At 40.6% G+C, this 17,922-nt stretch overlaps 1 protein-coding gene across 1 annotated transcript in view; it reads left to right on the forward strand.

Moving 5' to 3' along the window:
• Nucleotides 1-17,922, forward strand: part of stk17a (serine/threonine kinase 17a) — a 70,719-nt gene that overhangs the window by 32,266 nt on the left and 20,531 nt on the right. Inside the window, exon 2 of the mRNA XM_060920714.1 lies at nucleotides 6,516-6,728. Coding sequence (XP_060776697.1) covers nucleotides 6,516-6,728 — 213 coding nt within the window. The remainder of the gene's footprint in view (nucleotides 1-6,515; nucleotides 6,729-17,922) is intronic.

A 17,922-nucleotide genomic window follows, 5' to 3' on the forward strand; every position in this document is an offset into this window, starting at 1 on the left:
CTGATAAATGTGATGAATTACATTTTGTTTCTCTTCTGTCCACCTTCCAAAGTTTCAAAGAGGAAGGTAGTGGCAGCTGTATGTAGTAAATCTGTAAGTGAGGCAGACAGAATGGGGCTGAAAAATGGGGGATGTTTCCTGTGGACCCTGAAGCCCACTCCAAAGTCTACGATTCTCACGTGAGTGCTGTCAGCAACCATTTATGTCTGGGAGCAGGAGGGACCAAGGGAAGGATTACCACCAGAAAAGCAGATGCAGCACCATGCTAGACTGTAATATAGTGTACTTCATTATGTTTTCTTTTTTAATCTGAAAAGTGGTCTCTTATGTAATATGCTGCTCAGCTACAAATTTGATTTTTTTTTGGTGTAACATTTAATTTTGTGCTAGAAAACGAACGTTTGGAACTCTCTAAAATGTTTTTGTACTGACCCGATAATATAGAAATCATAAAATAGAAATCTATAACACAGTGTCTATGAAAAAAATAGGTGGCTGTAGACTTTTGTGTGTAAAAATAATATATGGGGTGTGTGTGTGTGTGTGTGTGTGTGTGTGTGTGTGTGTGTACACACACACAGTGGTGCTTGAAAGTTTGTGAACCCTTTAGAATTTTCTATATTTCTGCATGAATATGACCTAAAACATCATCAGATTTTCACACAAGTCCTAAAAGTAGATAAAGAGAACCCAGTTAAACAAATGAGACAAAAATATTATACTTGGTCATTTATTTATTGAGGAAAATGATCCAATATTACATATGTGAGTGGCAAAAGTATGTGAACCTTTGCTTTCAGTATCTGGTGTGACCCCCTTGTGCAGCAATAACTGCAACTAAATGTTTCCAGTAACTGTTGATCAGTCCTGCACACCGGCTTGGAGGAATTTTAGCCCATTCCTCCATACAGAACAGCTTCAACTCTGGGATGTTGGTGGGTTTCCTCACATGAACTGCTCGCTTCAGGTCCTTCCACAACATTTCAACTGGATTATGGTCAGAACTTTGACTTGGCCATTCCAAAACATTAACTTTATTCTTCTTTAACCATTCTTTGGTAGAACGACTTGTGTGCTTAGGGTCATTGTCTTGCTGCATGACCCACCTTCTCTTGAGATTCAGTTCATGGACAGATGTCCTGACATTTTCCTTTAGAATTCGCTGGTATAATTCAGAATTAATTGTTCCATCAATGATGGCAAGCCATCATGGCTCAGATGCAGCAAAACAGGCCCAAACCATAATACTACCACCACCATGTTTCACAGATGGGATAAGGGTCTTATGCTGGACTGCAGTGTTTTCCTTTCTCCAAACATAACGCTGATCAGTTAAACCAAAAAGTTCTGTTTTGGTCTCATCTGTCCACAAAACCTTTTTTCACCTCGCTGACTATTACACGCCTTGCTCTTGGAGTGATCTTTGTTGGTCGACCACTCCTGAGGAGGGTAACAGTGGTCTTGAATTTCCTCCATTTGTACACAATCTGTCTGACTGTGGATTGGTGGAGTCCAAACTCTTTAGAGATGGTTTTGTAACCTTTTCCAGCCTGATGAGCATCAACGCTTTTTCTGAGGTCCTCAGAAATCTCCTTTGTTCGTGCCATGATACACTTCCAGAAACGTGTTGTGAAGATCAGACTTCGATAGATCCCTGTTCTTTAAATAAAACAGGGTGCCCACTCACACCTGATTGTCATCCCATTGATTGAAAACACCTGACTCTAATTTCACCTTCAAATTAACTGCTAATCCTAGAGGTTCACATACTTTTGCCACTCACAGATATGTAATATTGGATCATTTTCTTCAATAAATAAATGACAAAGTATAATATTTTTGTCTAGTTTGTTTAACTGGGTTTTCTTTATCTACTTTTAGTACTTGTGTGAAAATCTGATGATGTTTTAGGTCATATTTATGCAGAAATATAGAAAATTCTAAAGGGTTCACAAACCCAACTATAATTGTAGTACATTCTAGGAGTGTACGAGTGAGTAGTTGGGACACGATTCAGACATACTCCGCCACCATCTTACCTGTCCTCGCACCTGGATGTTCACAGATGTATAATGATGTATACCATGGAAAAAATAAATCTGCAATGGCAGAAATATTTACACAATTCCTGATACATTTGTACACCACTGTAATAACTGGCTTCACTTTAGACAGCCACCTTCTTTCTGTTTTTCCCTTTTGAGGATTCTTCTTATTCAGTTATTCAGCAGCTCCAGCTGAGTTATGGGATAGTGTAGTGTGCTCTGTTTGCATACTACAGATCATTCGGGTACCATTCAGCTACTGTTAAATACTTACTCAGTATTCAGACAACCTACGTCTTTTTGTGTACTAATAGTATGGAAGTATGTGTATTCAGATACGTCTATAATATGCCATTTTATACAACAGTTAGTTCCAGTCCTGTAATTCAGTTTGGTTGAGGGGTGGTCCAAGACTGCTGATATTCCACGATAACATTGGGACATTTCACTGTGTGTATCACTCTGTTGTCATTTAAAACTCCACTTGCTAGTTCGAACTGGTCCCTATGGTACTGTTAGTGACATCAGCAGACATGGCAAATGATACTTTTCAGGAATATAACTTTTGACTTAAAATATGAAAACTCCTCAGATGAGGATGAAAAGGAAGAACGGATGCCAGTTTAACTGGAATGTATGAGTCAATGTGAGCCAGCTACCCATGTGCTATAAAGTGAGTGTGGCTTCTTCGGGACCCATGTCCATTCACAGGGCGTAAATATATTGAACATTTGGTCATATTGTGTCCAAAAAGTCACTTACTCAATAATAATTTCTTGTTTATAAAACTTGTATAAAAGCAATATTGCACTCAAGGGTCCTGCTGTTATACTGAATATACACACGGCTGTGATTAGCTCCAGCAGCCATGCTGAGATTCAGCACAAAGCACTCCCTCTCGTGTGATATTGCTTAAATAGAACCTACCTTGTCTGTTACATGCCCAACACTCAGCAACACAATCACAGATTCTTCTCTGTCTGCTACCTTCATTATAAGCTGTGTGCAAGAGGTGCATGAAAGAAGCCCTTTCAGTCTATATGCACATTAATAGGACTGCAAGAGGAATTTATTCTGCTCAGAGAAGCGCCCAAGATCTATTAGCAAGTGTCTCCAAATTTGTTAGATATTACAGGAAGAGCCTGCTGCATTACAGCACTTGTACATCATTGATGCATTTCAGAAATTCTGTATACATAGAGAGTACTTATAGCTGTAATGAATAAAATCATGGTTCCTTAACTTTCATTTTTTAAGTTTAAGGGAATAAATATACAACAAAAAAAGGGTCTTAGCTATATGTACTCTATCATTTGGTAGATGGGGATACCTGCCATATTATTTGCAAACATACACTACCGTTCAAAAGTTTGGGGTCACTTTGAAATGTCCTTATTTTTGAAAGAAAAGCACTGTTCTTTTCAATGAAGATCACTTTCAACTAATCAGAAATCCACTCTATACATTGCTAATGTGGTAAATGACTATTCTAGCTAAATTCTACTAATGCCGCTTTTCCACTACCAACGCGGCTGAGTTGGGCTGAGCCGTGCCGTGCTGAGTTGGGCTGAGTCGAGCTGAGTTGGGCTGTTGGAGTTGTATTTCAACTACAACCGCGCTGAACCGTGCTGGCTGGAAGTGGGTGGACACATTGGGTGGAGTTAGCGAAAGTGGGTGGACGTCACGTGATGTCGTTAGGCGGCACAAACAGTGACATCAGTGATCTTTTAAGCGGTAGTCTCATGACCCGGATAGTAAACAATAAACATGGAGGACATGGAGTCGTTAGTGTTGCTGGTCTTGGTGCTGTGGCTTGTTGTCACCGACAACGCCAACAGATACTGGCAAGAGCGTATAGATGAGGCGAGGCGCATAAGGCTTCAGAAATTCTCGTAATTCGTAATTCTTCTTCTTCCGGGTTTACGGTGTTTACAGGTCCCAGCGTGCTCGCGGGGCGTGTGAGGACACTCCTCCTCACCAATCAGTGCACAGGGGAGTGTCTCCTCACGCCCCTAGCCCCACTCGGCTCGGTTTGGCTCGCTTCAGCCCCACTCCAAAACCGTGCGAGTTTTGGGTGCTGAGCAGGGCTGAAGCGAGCTGAGTCGTGCTGTTCTGAGGTAGTCGAAACGCGAGCCGTGTCGGGCTGAAGTGAGCTGAAAAAGGGTAGTGGAAAAGGGCCATCTATGTCTGGTTTTTGGTACAATAGGTGTATAGAGGCCCATTTTCAGCAACTCTCACTCCAGTGTTCTAATGGTACAATGTGTTTGCTCATTGCCTCAGAAGGCTAATGGATGATTAGAAAACCCTTGTACAATCATGTTAGCACAGCTGAAAACAGTTTAGCTCTTTAGAGAAGCTATAAAACTGACCTTCCTTTGAGCAGATTGAGTTTCTGGAGCATCACATTTGTGGGGTCGATTAAATGCTCAAAATGGCCAGAAAAATGTCTCGACTATATTTTCTATTCATTTTACAACTTATGGTGGTAAATAAAAGTGTGACTTTTCATGGAAAACACAAAATTGTCTGGGTGACCCCAAACTTTTGAACGGTAGTGTAGACAAGAACAATGGATACCTTGTTATCCATCCAACAACTGGAGACAAGCTCTGTTCTTCCTGTAACATGATTTCTGTGATTTTTCAAATGCATGCAGATGACTGGATTGGGACTTTGTGCTATTTCTTAGAGACGAGACTGAACTATCAAGTTCACACAGGATCCAGCTGTGAGTAGGAAATGCAGAAACGCACCCTGCAGATCAGTCCTGTGGTCAAGATATCCCATATAAACACCTTCCTTTGCTTTCATAGTTGAAAGCTGGAGTTGTCGTATCACTAGGCTACATGTCTCTGAGGATGTGTTCGTCATGCTTTGAAAGTGCGGGATTGAGTGAAGTAGTGTGTTCATTGTAATACATGTACAATCATTCAGCCGTAATGCATTCGAGTCTGGCTCGCTGCTTTGTAAATCATTTGTCTGACAGCTTTCTTCCAAGGTCACCTTCCAGTTCAGTTCAAAGGAATTTTTTTTTTTTTGTTGAACAAAACACTGAGCCTATCACAAGGTTAAATCAACAGCATTGCAGTGGAAAGGTCAGTTTCTCACACTGACATGTTTTACATTGACTATATCATGAATAGCTCATTGTCTGTCTTTTTTTAAGTATAGAAATTCCTTCTTTTTCCTCCCTTATATAAAGACAAACTTTAATATAACCATTATGGAACAAATTATTAGTTAGGATGCTAAGGGCATAATAGGTCTCAGCAGGGGATGTCATCTCGAAATATAAAAGGTTCCCCCAGGCAACAATCACTGTCTGTGCGAGAGAGAGAGAGAGACTCACCTTTTAAACATCCTATCCAAAAGTGGGTCACCCACCACAAAGTGGGCACTTGATTGTAAGGGGAAAAAGGAAGGACTTGGACAGCTAATGATTTCATTCCTTAAAAATGCAAGTGGGACAAAGGCACGTTCAGCCTTGAGGATAGCAAGTGTGCCATCGTTATACAATTGCCCCCCCCCCTCATACACTTTTAACCAGCCTCTAGCTCTTCTTTCAATAGCATGAAATAGTACTCTGAATAAAGGGTCTGTGTGTAGCCTACAACAGCTAATGTAATGCAAAGGAAAACTATCCTTATCAGCAGGTCGCAGAGTGTTTTTGTTTACCTTAATGCATCAACATGGGGAGTAGAGTTTGTTTCAAATTGTGGTATTTTTTTTGAGAATCCATTACATTCTTTGGTGTACATGTTCTGCTTCCTTTTCATTTTTGAGAATTTATTTGTGCATCCCTGTGTTGTCGTGAAGCTCCTTACTTAAGAGAATGTGGTAATGCGTCGAGCTGATTTTTGATGGCTTTTGCGACTATGAACGTGTAGCACCACAGTGAACCTGATCGTAAATGCAAGACAATGTACCTCATAACCACTGGATAATGAATGTCTATCTTTATTTACATAAGGTAGATGGGTTTTTATCCAGTGCTTATTTTTAATTTGCTTTTTAAAAATAATGTGGGATTATTTACAAGCACATTTTACACTAATCACACACAGCAAGAAGGTTCGGGGTTCGAGCCCAGCAGTCAACGGGGGCCTTTCTGTGTGGAGTTTGCATGTTCTCCCCGTGTCTGCATGGGTTTCCTCCAGGTGCTCCGGTTTCCCTCACAGTCCAGAGACATGCAGGTTAGGCTAATTGGTGACTTTAAATTGTCCATAGGTGTGAGTGTGAATGGTTGAAAGGAGAAAACCTCTATAATAATCCAGTAGAAGGCAACGGGAAACCATTACTGTCAAGTTTCCTAGAGACTTTGATGGCTGAAGCTGTCAGAGCAGCCACGTCACTGTAGTGATATCCAAAATGGATGGATGGAGATGTATAAAATATAGTCGTAAGAGGTCCGTGTCTCTTGCTTCACTAACCGAAGTGCACTTGATCTTTCTGTCACTTCCTCACTCTCAGGGGGAAGTTTGCAGTGGTGAAGAAGTGTGTTGAGAAGAGCACCGGTCGAGAATATGCTGCCAAGTTCATGAGGAAGAGGAGGAAGGGCCAGGACTGCAGAGCGGAAATCATTCATGAGATTGCTGTGCTGGAGCTGGCATCATCCTGCAACCGAGTGGTTAACCTGTATGCAGTCTATGAGATGCCCAGTGAGATGGTGCTTGTTCTTGAGTTGTGAGTATATACATCTAAAGATGACTTGGCCTATACAAAGGAAAAAACTGATTCAACATCTATAACTTACTAAATGCCACAGATACAGAAGTGGACACGAGGCAATACTTTTTTGTTATTGTACTCTCACAAGCTATTAGACTAGGTAGTTTTGCATAATTATAGTGTTTTTAAAAAGCTTAATAAGTACCCAATAATAAATAACACTGGGTGATTTGGCAAAATGGTACTTGAAGACATCCTCATGACACGTCTTGTATAGTACATTACAATATACGTGCTCTGGTTGGCTACTCTACGACTAGGCTATCAGCTCACATTCTGTGAATAGTGAAAAACAAAATGGCTGACCGTTTTGCTGAACCAACCAAGGACGAAATAAAAACTCCACTCGAAAACGACCCCCCCCCCCCCAAAAAAAAGGGCAACAAGATATGGAATGAAAGTATTTGATGGTAAGAACATATATAATTTTTCAAGAATTATCATTATAGCATTTTTCACAAATTGATGGTCATTTCACCGGTTTGCTTACATTCTTCATCTGTAAGCATTTAAAATGTGTTGAATTTAAAAAAAAAAGTTATTATTTATCGAATTTGCAAAAAAATAAAAATTCTCTGTTTCTCAAAATCCAGTGAAATGTAGATATAATAAAACGTTTTTTTTCCACTCAATCGAGGCATACGTGGCTTCTAGCCAACTCTGCGCTATGTGCTTTGTAGGTTATCGGCTCATGTACGACTCGATTTTCATAGAATAATTCTTGTATATATTTGTAATTTAGATATTTAGCAAAACGAATACATCCCATCTCATTATCTCTAGCCGCTTTATCCTGTCCTACAGGGTCGCAGGCAAGCTGGAGCCTATCCCAGCTGACTACGGGCGAAAGGCAGGGTACACCCTGGACAAGTCGCCAGGTCATCACAGGGCTGACACATAGACACAGACAACCATTCACACTCACATTCACACCTACGCTCAATTTAGAGTCACCAGTTAACCTAACCTGCATGTCTTTGGACTGTGGGGGAAACCGGAGCACCCGGAGGAAACCCACGCGGACACGGGGAGAACATGCAAACTCCGCACAGAAAGGCCCTCGCCGGCCACGGGGCTCGAACCCGGACCTTCTTGCTGTGAGGCGACAGCGCTAACCACTACACCACCGTGCCGCCTCAAAACGAATACATTTTAGAAAAAATTAGTTCAACGTAGTTTTTAATCTCCAGTCATAGTCTTACAGTGAGCAAAACATCGTGATAATGCTGATACTTTGAGCCATTTCATTGTATGTCAATATCATGTTGCTATATCACCCAGTCCTCGTACTATGCCACTTAACGCTTTAGAATAGGATACACATTTATCAGGAACTATAAAATATCAACATGTGACTACAACCAACTCATCATTAAGAAATGACGACAAACAAATGTTTACCACATTTAAAAAAGTAGTTTCGTTTGCTGTTTGCTTTTTATGAGTTGCTAAATGTGAACAAGCAGAATGCATAATGAGATGAAGAATAAGATGAGTGAGCCTACATGTGTTTGCCCTACAGCCTCCTTGATGCTGGGGGACCTGTTTCCCAGTGCCCAGTGTAATTGAGCGCAAGCACGCACGCACACACACAGAAAGAAAGAAAGAAAGAAAGAAAGAAAGAGAAAGAAAGAAGGAAAATGAATGAACACTACAATTAGTTGAACCTGCAATACAGAGACTGTTCTCAAGCCATTGTATCTCGGTCATGATGAGTGTTCTCTACTTGATGAGAAGACATGAACACGTGAGAGATTGTGGTGAGGGAAATGAAGCGTGCAGGTTAAAACTTGGTGGGTAGACTTTGGTATATCATGCATTCAGTATAATCATATTCATTACTTAGAGCACACGTGCAGTCTGGATGTGTACATTGTGTTTGCTGTACTGATCTGGATTTATTATTATTATTTTAACTTTCAAATGGCCTTTCAGTATAAATAATATCAAATGTGAAGTGGCAAATTGTGTTTGCAATAAGTGCTGATAATTAAGAGCTGCATCCTGTAATAGTTTACATTACTGGCTAGCAGGGCTTTGAACCAGAATTTTTTTTCCTATTGGTTCGTTCCGAACAGAAACAGAATTTTAACGTTTCCGGTTTTGGGTTCCACCATTAAATAGACGTTCCCGAACCGGTTAGAACAAAAAAAATTTCGTTCCCAGAACGGTTAATTACGTTCCCTGTCAGCTGTTTAACAAATGGCTATAAAATTATGTCTCTGTCTCATCCAGCTTAAGCCAAATGTAGGCTAATTCTATTACAACCTTCATTAAATAAGATAAGAAATAATTCAAAACAATTATTATTTCAAATGTTGGCGATTTGGATTCTCAGTATGTCTTCCCATCTACACAAACAGAAAAAGTGCCAAAAATGAAAGATAATTCGTTTAGTGTGTTACCAAAGGCTAGTCAGGCCCTATGCATTGGTAGGCTAACAGAGGTTAACGTCATTTAATGTTCGCGAGCCTCTCATTCACGTAGACAAATGTATTGATATCGTGTTTGAAATTGACGTTTTTGAATAACGATAGACTGCAATATTTACCTCTTATTTAAGATGTGGAGACGTGATAGTAGTCCACCCTCCCGCTCTCTCCATTCAGTCAGCGAACGTCACACAGGAAGTGAACCCCAGCGGGTCATAGAAACTTGCGCTGGAGAAGAATGACTTTTTTTATTTGTAGGCTACGGAAACTTTGAGGAACGAAATAAAAACCGGTATTAACCGGTTACCATTATTTTTAATAAGCGTTTCTGTTCCGGAACATAAAAAATAATAAAATTTCTGGTTTCGTTTCTGTTCCATGTGAAATAGAAAAAGTTCCCGGTTTTTGTTTTCGTTCCTTGAACCGGTTCAAAGCCTTGCTGGCTAGGCAGGAAAGGTGCTCTATACTTGAGCAATCAGCTTGCAGCTCATTTAGAACAGATTATAAATAACAGGAATGGTTTCAGACCTTCCATGCATTTATATTTTTTAGCTGAAGCAGGATAGACGATATAGCTGAAATGAAACAAAAAAGAAGCCAAAACTTCTACCCACAGACAGCAGTTTGAAGAGATGAGTGGTAGCATGCCACGGGTCCGTCTTGCCGCAGTGCAAAAACAGTGCTTATTGTTTCAGATATTCCAAATATAAATCACTCCAGACCAGTTCTGAGCACCATTGAATTGGCTCTTCGTTTTCTTTGTCTGGATTTGTGAGACCTACAGCAATCCTGTTTTTTTTTTTTTTTTCGCATGGTTGCTGAACATGAAACTTAAATTGTCTGCACTGGCACATGCAATCCCGAATCTCAATCGCAACCCCAAAACCATAACCCAGCCTTAAAGCAGTCGAAAATATACAGGGGGCTGCAAAAGTAGGTATACAGTAAGGATTATTCCAGTATTACTATTATTATAATAGTGGTGTTGGGTTTCATTTAGTACGAATGTTTTGCGCCAACATTTTGTTTTTCATTACTGTATACCTACTTTTGCAGCCCCCTGTATATAGATATAGGTAATAAAGGTTGTTAAATAAAGCATGACGTCTCTGTCGACACCCCTCTCTCAGTGCAGGATAGGTCTCGTTTACTTTCTTCCATCAGTGAATGGCATGTGGTCAGTTCCCTTTTAGTACAAGTCCATCATCTGGCCACCCTCACACCCATGCCCCAACAGCAGCTGGTGATGAGAGCTGCACATTGAATTGGAATTTGGGATTTCCAGTTGATCAGCCAGATCATTTTTTCAACTCCAGAATGATTTGAAATAATTTCGTGTGTTGTGTTCTACATCACTTCATCCCAAACTATTGAGAGAGAAATGTGAGTTTGAGAGAAGGTTGTAGTTTTGTGCAAATGGAACAGAAACACATATTTCACCTATAATAAGCTTTGAGTGGATGTTTTTTCTGTCTCTGGTGCTCAGTTATCAACTGGCACTTTCTACAACTCTTAAACCTTAAGAACATGCATCGTCCGGGTTTTACATATTTGTATGTCATGTACTGTGTCGTTGCATGTACGAGGAAATGCCAGTTTGTGATGAACCTCAGCCAATTGGTTAAAAGGTAATGTAGTCCAATGTAAATAGCTGAAAAATCAACAGAATTTCAAGATTTTTGTGTGTGTGTGTGTGTGTGTGTGTTGGGGGGGGTACAGGAAATGGGCTGCAATGCATTGCGCTTTTGTGAAAATCAGTCATGTTAAATGAGAGCAAACCTAATAAAAAGTTAGTTGTTAGACCCTTTTCATCCCGTTCCCCCACTTTTGGGTCTATTTTGGGCCACTGGGGGGGGGGCTTTGGCTTTGGTTGGGGTCAGTCCACAATGATAGAAGCCTATTCATGGTTAATGGTGGTTTTTTTGAGGGGGGCTTCATCAGCCTCGGCTCAGTAACATGTCCTCATTGCACTCGGGGCTCCAGCTGGAGAGTTCATAATGTCAGCGTGTTGTGCAGCGGCACATGAGGGCCTGGACCGTGGATGGCTCCTGCTCCGTATATTGTAGCTCCCATATGTAATGGTTGTTAACAGCTGTCTTGCGTGTGCAAAAGTCTTTATGTACGCTCCAATTATACAGTACTAGTCAAAAGTTTTAACACACTTACTCATAGGCCCCCCCCAATAGGGATAAATAAATTTATTAGGGATAAAATTAGGCGGCACGGTGGTGTAGTGGTTAACATTGTCATCTCACAGCAAGAAGGTTCTGGGTTTGAGCCCAGTGGCCGACAGGGTCCTTTCTGTGCGGAGTTTGCATGTTCTCCCCGTGTCCGCGTGGGTTTCCTCCGGGTGCTCCGGTTTCCCCCACAGTCCAAAGACATGCAGGTTAGGTTAACTGGTGACTCTAAGGCCCTGTCCATACGGCAACGGATTCAGGTGACTCCGATACAATTGCTTATCGTTTAGGCCTGGCGTCCACACGGCACCAACGTTTTGGGTGCCCAAAACGCAATCTTTTTGAGAACGGGTTCCAGAGTGGAAAGATCTGGCAACATTGCCGTTGTGAAGTCGTCTGGATGAGTAGAACGGATTTGTTTACGATGACGTCACAACCACATGACTGTGAGTGCTTCACGCCGGGTAGAAGTGTAACGAACTCGATGCGAGTTGTCAACAAATCCTATAACTTGGTTCATGAAACGTGCTTACAAAATATTTTCACTGTGAATATTTATTGTGTAATGGTGCAAAGTGAGAGAGAGAGAGACTCTTCCCTTAGGGCAGAGTCAATCCCGCCAGCAAAAATAGGGGAAAAAAAAGGAGCGATCTTACCTCTTCTACAATACATTCCTCAAAAAGGGCGTAGAAGAAATTAATCCATCAACGTGTAGCATTCAATTTATTCCGGACCATTAAAGACGCCGCCTTCCGCGTAGAATCATACGTCATCCTCGTCGCCATATTGGATAGGTCAAAGCGGAGAATAAAGATTCATGTGCTGCGTTTAACTGTACCAACAGGTTTACCGTCCAAACGAGATCATATGGGATTATCTTTCACAGGTGAGAAACAACAAATTAATCCATCAATGTGTAGCATTCAATTTATTCCGGACCATTAAAGACGCCACCTTCCGCATAGAATCATGTCATCCTCGCTGCCATTTTGGAGAGGTCAAAGCGGAGAATAAAGATTAGCTGCGTTTAACTGTACCAACAGGTTTGCCGTCCAAACGAGATCACATGGGATTACCTTTCACAGGTGAGACTGGAAAAATACTTTTCATTGTATTTGGTCATTATAATGTAATTTTACAAACAGATTTTCCTGACTTTGTGGCTAATATGAAGTCTCGCGCATAATAGTTTATGCGCATGCGTCCTTACTACTTCTATTGTTCTGGTGTCTCCGAAGGGACCGTCTTACAGCACCCCTAGAGGTGTGGCATGTGTATTGCATCGTTTTCAGCAAGCGTTGCGTTGCCATATGGACCTGATATTTTACTGATTGTTGCCCATTTGGACGCGATATATTTTTAAATAACATCTCGTTGCCGTTGTCGTGTGGATGTAGCCTGAATTGACCGTAGGTGTGAATGTGAGTGCGAACGGTTGTTTGTCTCTGTGTCAGCCCTGCGATGATCTGGCGACTTGTCCAGGGTGTACTCCGCCTCTCGCCCATAGTCAGCTGGGATAGGCTCTAGCTTGTCTGCGACCCTGCACAGGATAAGTGGCTATGGATAATGGATGGATGGGATAAAAATTAGTTCATACGCGTAAAGTCTTTATTTTTCTGCAAAGCTGCTTTGCAACAATGTCTGGTGTTAAAGGCACTATAAATTAATTTTTCTGCATTTTAACTATTTCCTACATTGTAGAACAATACTGAAAACATCAAAACTGAAATAACACGTGGACTATTTTTATATGGAATTGTGGTAAACAAAAAGTGTTAAAGAAACAAAATGCGTTTCATATGTTAGATTCTTCAAAGTATCCACCGTTTACTTTGATGACGATTTGCACACTATTGGCATTATCTTAACCAGCTTCATGAGGTAGTCACCTGGAATGCTTTTCAATTAACAGGCGTGCCTCATCAAAAGGTAATTAATGCAATTTCTTGCCTTTTTAATGCATTTGAGATCAAGCAGTAAATAATAAAAATACAGTAAATAGCCCTATTCCACAACTGTAGTCGTCCATATTATGTCAAGAACTGCTCAACTCAGTAAAGTGAAACGACAGCCATCATTACTTTAAGGCATGGGGTGACTTTTAATTAATAAAAATAAAGAAAAACCACTGAAGTGTGTGTGTGTGTGTGTGTGTGTGTGTGTGTGTGTGTGTGTGTGTGTGAGAGAGAGAGAGATTTCCAATTGCTCTATCTTCATAGTTAGTTATGTATGTTTCCCTGCATTGCAAATTTTCCAAAAGGAGAAACAATGTTAGATCTGGTCTGATTGAGCAGAAATATAAGCAGCACAACAACGCAACATGACTTTGCATCTTTCAGTAGCTGCTGCTTCTGAATGTACTTAACGTAATCTAAAATGTCTTGTTCAGCATGGTGACAAAGGAACAGTATTAAACCTACATCTGCTATGTCTGTGCATCTTCTTTCAGCTGTTTCTTCCCCTAGAGTAAAAAAGCAGAGCAGCTGCAGCAGCCCACAGGTGATATGTGAGCCTGAAGGCCTTGCCTAGAAGAATGAGGTGGGCGTATAGTGTAGGAGTTTTTTCCGATGGGGAATGCCCAGAAACTTTCGGGTTTGGCAGCTGCACTTGTCTCGCTTCTACTCAGATGACCCGACTGTCAGGATGTGGGTCTCTGTAGTGTTTCTACTGAGTGCGATGAGATTTGATTATTATCTTAAAGGACATACAGTAGTAACCATCATCATTCATTATTCCACTATACTTTTGATTTCAAGATGCTGGTTGGTCAGAAAGTGTTGATTAATTTTCTATAATGGCACCTCTGATGATCGTGTTAGCTGCAAGGTTTATATTGATGCTTGTTCTAATACGGTATTGGTTCTATAATGACAACTAAGACAGAAAGTTGTTTGGTAGTCTCTACCCATAAACAGCTTAATAAAACTTGTGTAACTGATGTATGTGAAGTTTTTGGTGAGGAGATGTTTATTCACCTTTTCTGAAGGAGTCTCCAGTGTCAGTGCATTGTAAGACTTGGAGATGAAGCTTATTTTATTTTTTAACAATGAGTTAGAAATGTGAAAATTGTGGCCCCTTCGGCTTGACATGACAGCACTTCTAGTGCACACGCAAACATGCACTTGAGTAGTAGCATTAATAACCAGAATGTCAAGGAGGTAGTAGGTCATCTGGCCTGCCATCAAAACAACCACGACTACCTAAACATCAAACAAAACTGAAATGTGACAATGTGAGGGAGGACCAACCTCCACGGCAAACTGTTTACTACAGGAAAATCAGCAAAGGACTAAATTTTGTTCTCCAAGGGAAGATCGACCCAAAACATTGATCAGAACTGAATTTGCATGATAAATGAGAGAGGAGATACGATTCTAGTGAAAAGTCATTAAGGTGCCTCAGTTACCAGTTTGTTAGCAAAAATTTGACAATACAATGACTAGTTCTTTCGAACAAAATGATCAGAACTGAAATCCACTGAGAACTGAGGGAGGAGATACGATTTAACTGCAAATAAATAAAGTGGTAAACAAATTGTTTACAACAGGAAAAATCAACAAACAAACGACCAAGTTCTGCTCCCTGAGGGAAGATCTTCCAAAAGCATTGATCAGAACTGAAATCTGATGAGAACTGCGAGAGGAGATACAATTCTAGTGAAAAGTCTGAAAACTCGTTAAGGTGACCTAATTAGCAGTTTGTTAGCAAAAATTTGACAATACAATGACCAAGTGTTGTGCAGAATGACTAGTTCTTTCAACCGAAACAGTCAGAAATGAACGCCATTGAGAATAGAGGGAGGAGATACGATTTAACTGAAAATAAAGTTGTAAACAAATTGTTTACGACAGGAAAATCAACAAACAGCCAACCAAGTTTTGTTCCTCGAGGGAAGCTCTACGTAAGACATTGATCAAAACTGGAATCCGATGAGAGAGGAGATAAAATTCTAATGAGAGGCCTGGAAAATTTGTTAATTTGGCCTAATTAGTAACTCGCTAGCAAAAAAAAATTTGACAAAACCATGGCCAATTTTTGTACAGAGTGATGATTTCTTTCAAACAAAACAGTCGGAATGGAAATCCGTGGAGAACTGACGGAGGAGATGCGATTTAACTGAATTGCGGACGACGGACGCCACGCCATGGCCATAGCTCATTGGCCTTATGGTCAGATGAGATGATGATGATGATAATAATAATAGATGTGTCGCATTGAAGATGATGTCACAGCAATTTCATGCAGCATCACTATAACGACCAGCTGGAGTTGAAAACAAACTACTGATACCAAAAGTGAGTTGAGTCAAGTTTAAGTCGGTACCTTGCAGTGGAAAAGGGCCCTAAATTATATGACTAACTTCATGATGGAGGGTTTTGTGGTAGAAAAGTAATCACCTTTTGGGTGGTAACAATAACCACAGTTTAAAAAAAAAAAGTCAGTCACTGATTGATTTTTTTATTTTTTTCTGGAACAGCAAGACGTGTTGTATTCCTTACATACCATAGAGCTGTGACTCTTAACGCCAGGTGTTGGCGAAACACTTTGTTTTGAGCATTTGTAACTGCCACACATGCGCATCTTAATTTAACTTTGAGGATCTTTACTGAAGCGGTCAGTTCTGAATCTTTAAAGCATGCAATTCGTAATACACACAAACGGTTTAGTGGTGGACTTTCAGAAAACCAGTTCCTTGTAATCTTCTCTGCATTTTCCAGCTGGGTTACAGATTGTAAAACGTTGCTGCTATTTCTGTGGGCACCATCAAGGAATCCTTTGATGTAGGCCTAATTGCAATTAATTACTCAGAGAGGCTCAACATGTTGTACTCATTTGACAGTAAGCAGCAGGATCTAGAAATAGATCCGCTGGTAAAGCTCACTCCTCTTTGTAATCTGATAGACACTTATTGTACAAGAACAGCTTTCATATTTAAAAGAGCAATGAAAGGCATCTTGCAGGGCCAGTGCCTGGATTTATGTGTGGGGAGGGGGGTAAAGGCATTCAGATTAGGGGGCTGTTTGAGTACTGTGGTGCCCGGACATGCCCTTACCCAGCCAAAAACGTGACCTACTTATGATTTGGCCCCATTTTCATTTTTCCCTTCTCCTTTTAGTCTGGTGTTTAGAGTCTAACGGCCGGGCTTGGCATTTCTGGACTGTAATTACTGCAACCTCACAGTGGAGCGTTTGCATTTTTTAAATCTTTAGAAGAACCAGAAGCATCAGCCAGCTCTGAAATCCATTACAATCTCCAGCTGGTCAAGTGCTAATTGCTTTTCCCTGCAAGTCTGTTTTATAAGTGTTAGGGAGGTGCTGTTCCTGCTGCTCGATAAACACCGCATTGCTGATTCGAAAGTTAAGGCACATTAGTCAATATTGACTAAAGTCTGACTTCTATCATATCACGGGACACTTATGTTGTTTTAAGCACATTAGTAAGCTTTGCCTTATCTGCTGGTAATGTAAAAGTACACGTATACCCAAATAGTGTGATCTATTGCATATACAGTGGTGCTTGAAAGTTTGTGAACCCTTTAGAATTTTCTATATTTCTGCATAAATATGACCTAAAACAACATCTGATTTTCACACAAGTCCTAAAAGTAGATAAAGAGAACCCAGTTAAACAAATGAGACAAAAATACTATACTTGGTCATTTATTTATTGAAGAAAATGATCCAATATTACATATCTGTGAGTGGCAAAAGTATGTGAACCTCTAGGCTTAGCAGTTAATTTGAAGGTGAAATTAGAGTCAGGAGTTTTCAATTAATGGGATGACAATCAGGTGCGAGTGGGCACCCTGTTTTATTTAAAGAACAGGGATCTATCAAAGTCTGATCTTCACAACACACATTTGCGGAAGTGTATCATGGCATGAATGAAGGAGATTTCTGAGGACCTCAGAAAAAGCATTGTTGATGCTCATCAGGCTGGAAAAGGTTACAAAACCGTCTCTAAAGAGTTTGGACTCCACCAATCCACAGTCAGACAGATTTTGTACAAATGGAGGAAATTCAAGACCATTGTTACCCTCCCCAGGAGTGGTCGACCAACAAAGATCACTCCAAGAGCAAGGCGTGTAATAGTTGGTGAGGTCACAAAGGACCCCAGGATAACTTCTAAGCAACTGAAGGCCTCTCTCACATTGGCTAATGTTAATGTTCATGAGTCCACCATCAGGAGAACACTGAGCAACAATGGTGTGCATGGCAGGGTTGCAAGGAGAAAGACACTGCTCTCCAAAAAGAACATTGCTGCTCGTCTGCAGTTTGCTAAAGATCACGTGGACAAGCCAGAAGGCTATTGGAAAAATGTTTTGTGGACGGATGAGACCAAAATAGAAGTTTTTGGTTTAAATGAAAAGTGTTATGTTTGGAGAAAGGAAAACACTGCATTCCAGCATAAGAACCTTATCCCATCTGTGAAACATGGTGGTGGTAGTATCATGGTTTGGGCCTGTTTTGCTGCATCTGGGCCAGGACAGCTTGCCATCATTGATGGAACAATGAATTCTGAATTATACCAGCAAATTCT

Source organism: Neoarius graeffei, chromosome 5 (assembly GCF_027579695.1).
Source record: "Neoarius graeffei isolate fNeoGra1 chromosome 5, fNeoGra1.pri, whole genome shotgun sequence".
Classification (NCBI taxonomy): Eukaryota; Metazoa; Chordata; class Actinopteri; order Siluriformes; family Ariidae; genus Neoarius; species Neoarius graeffei.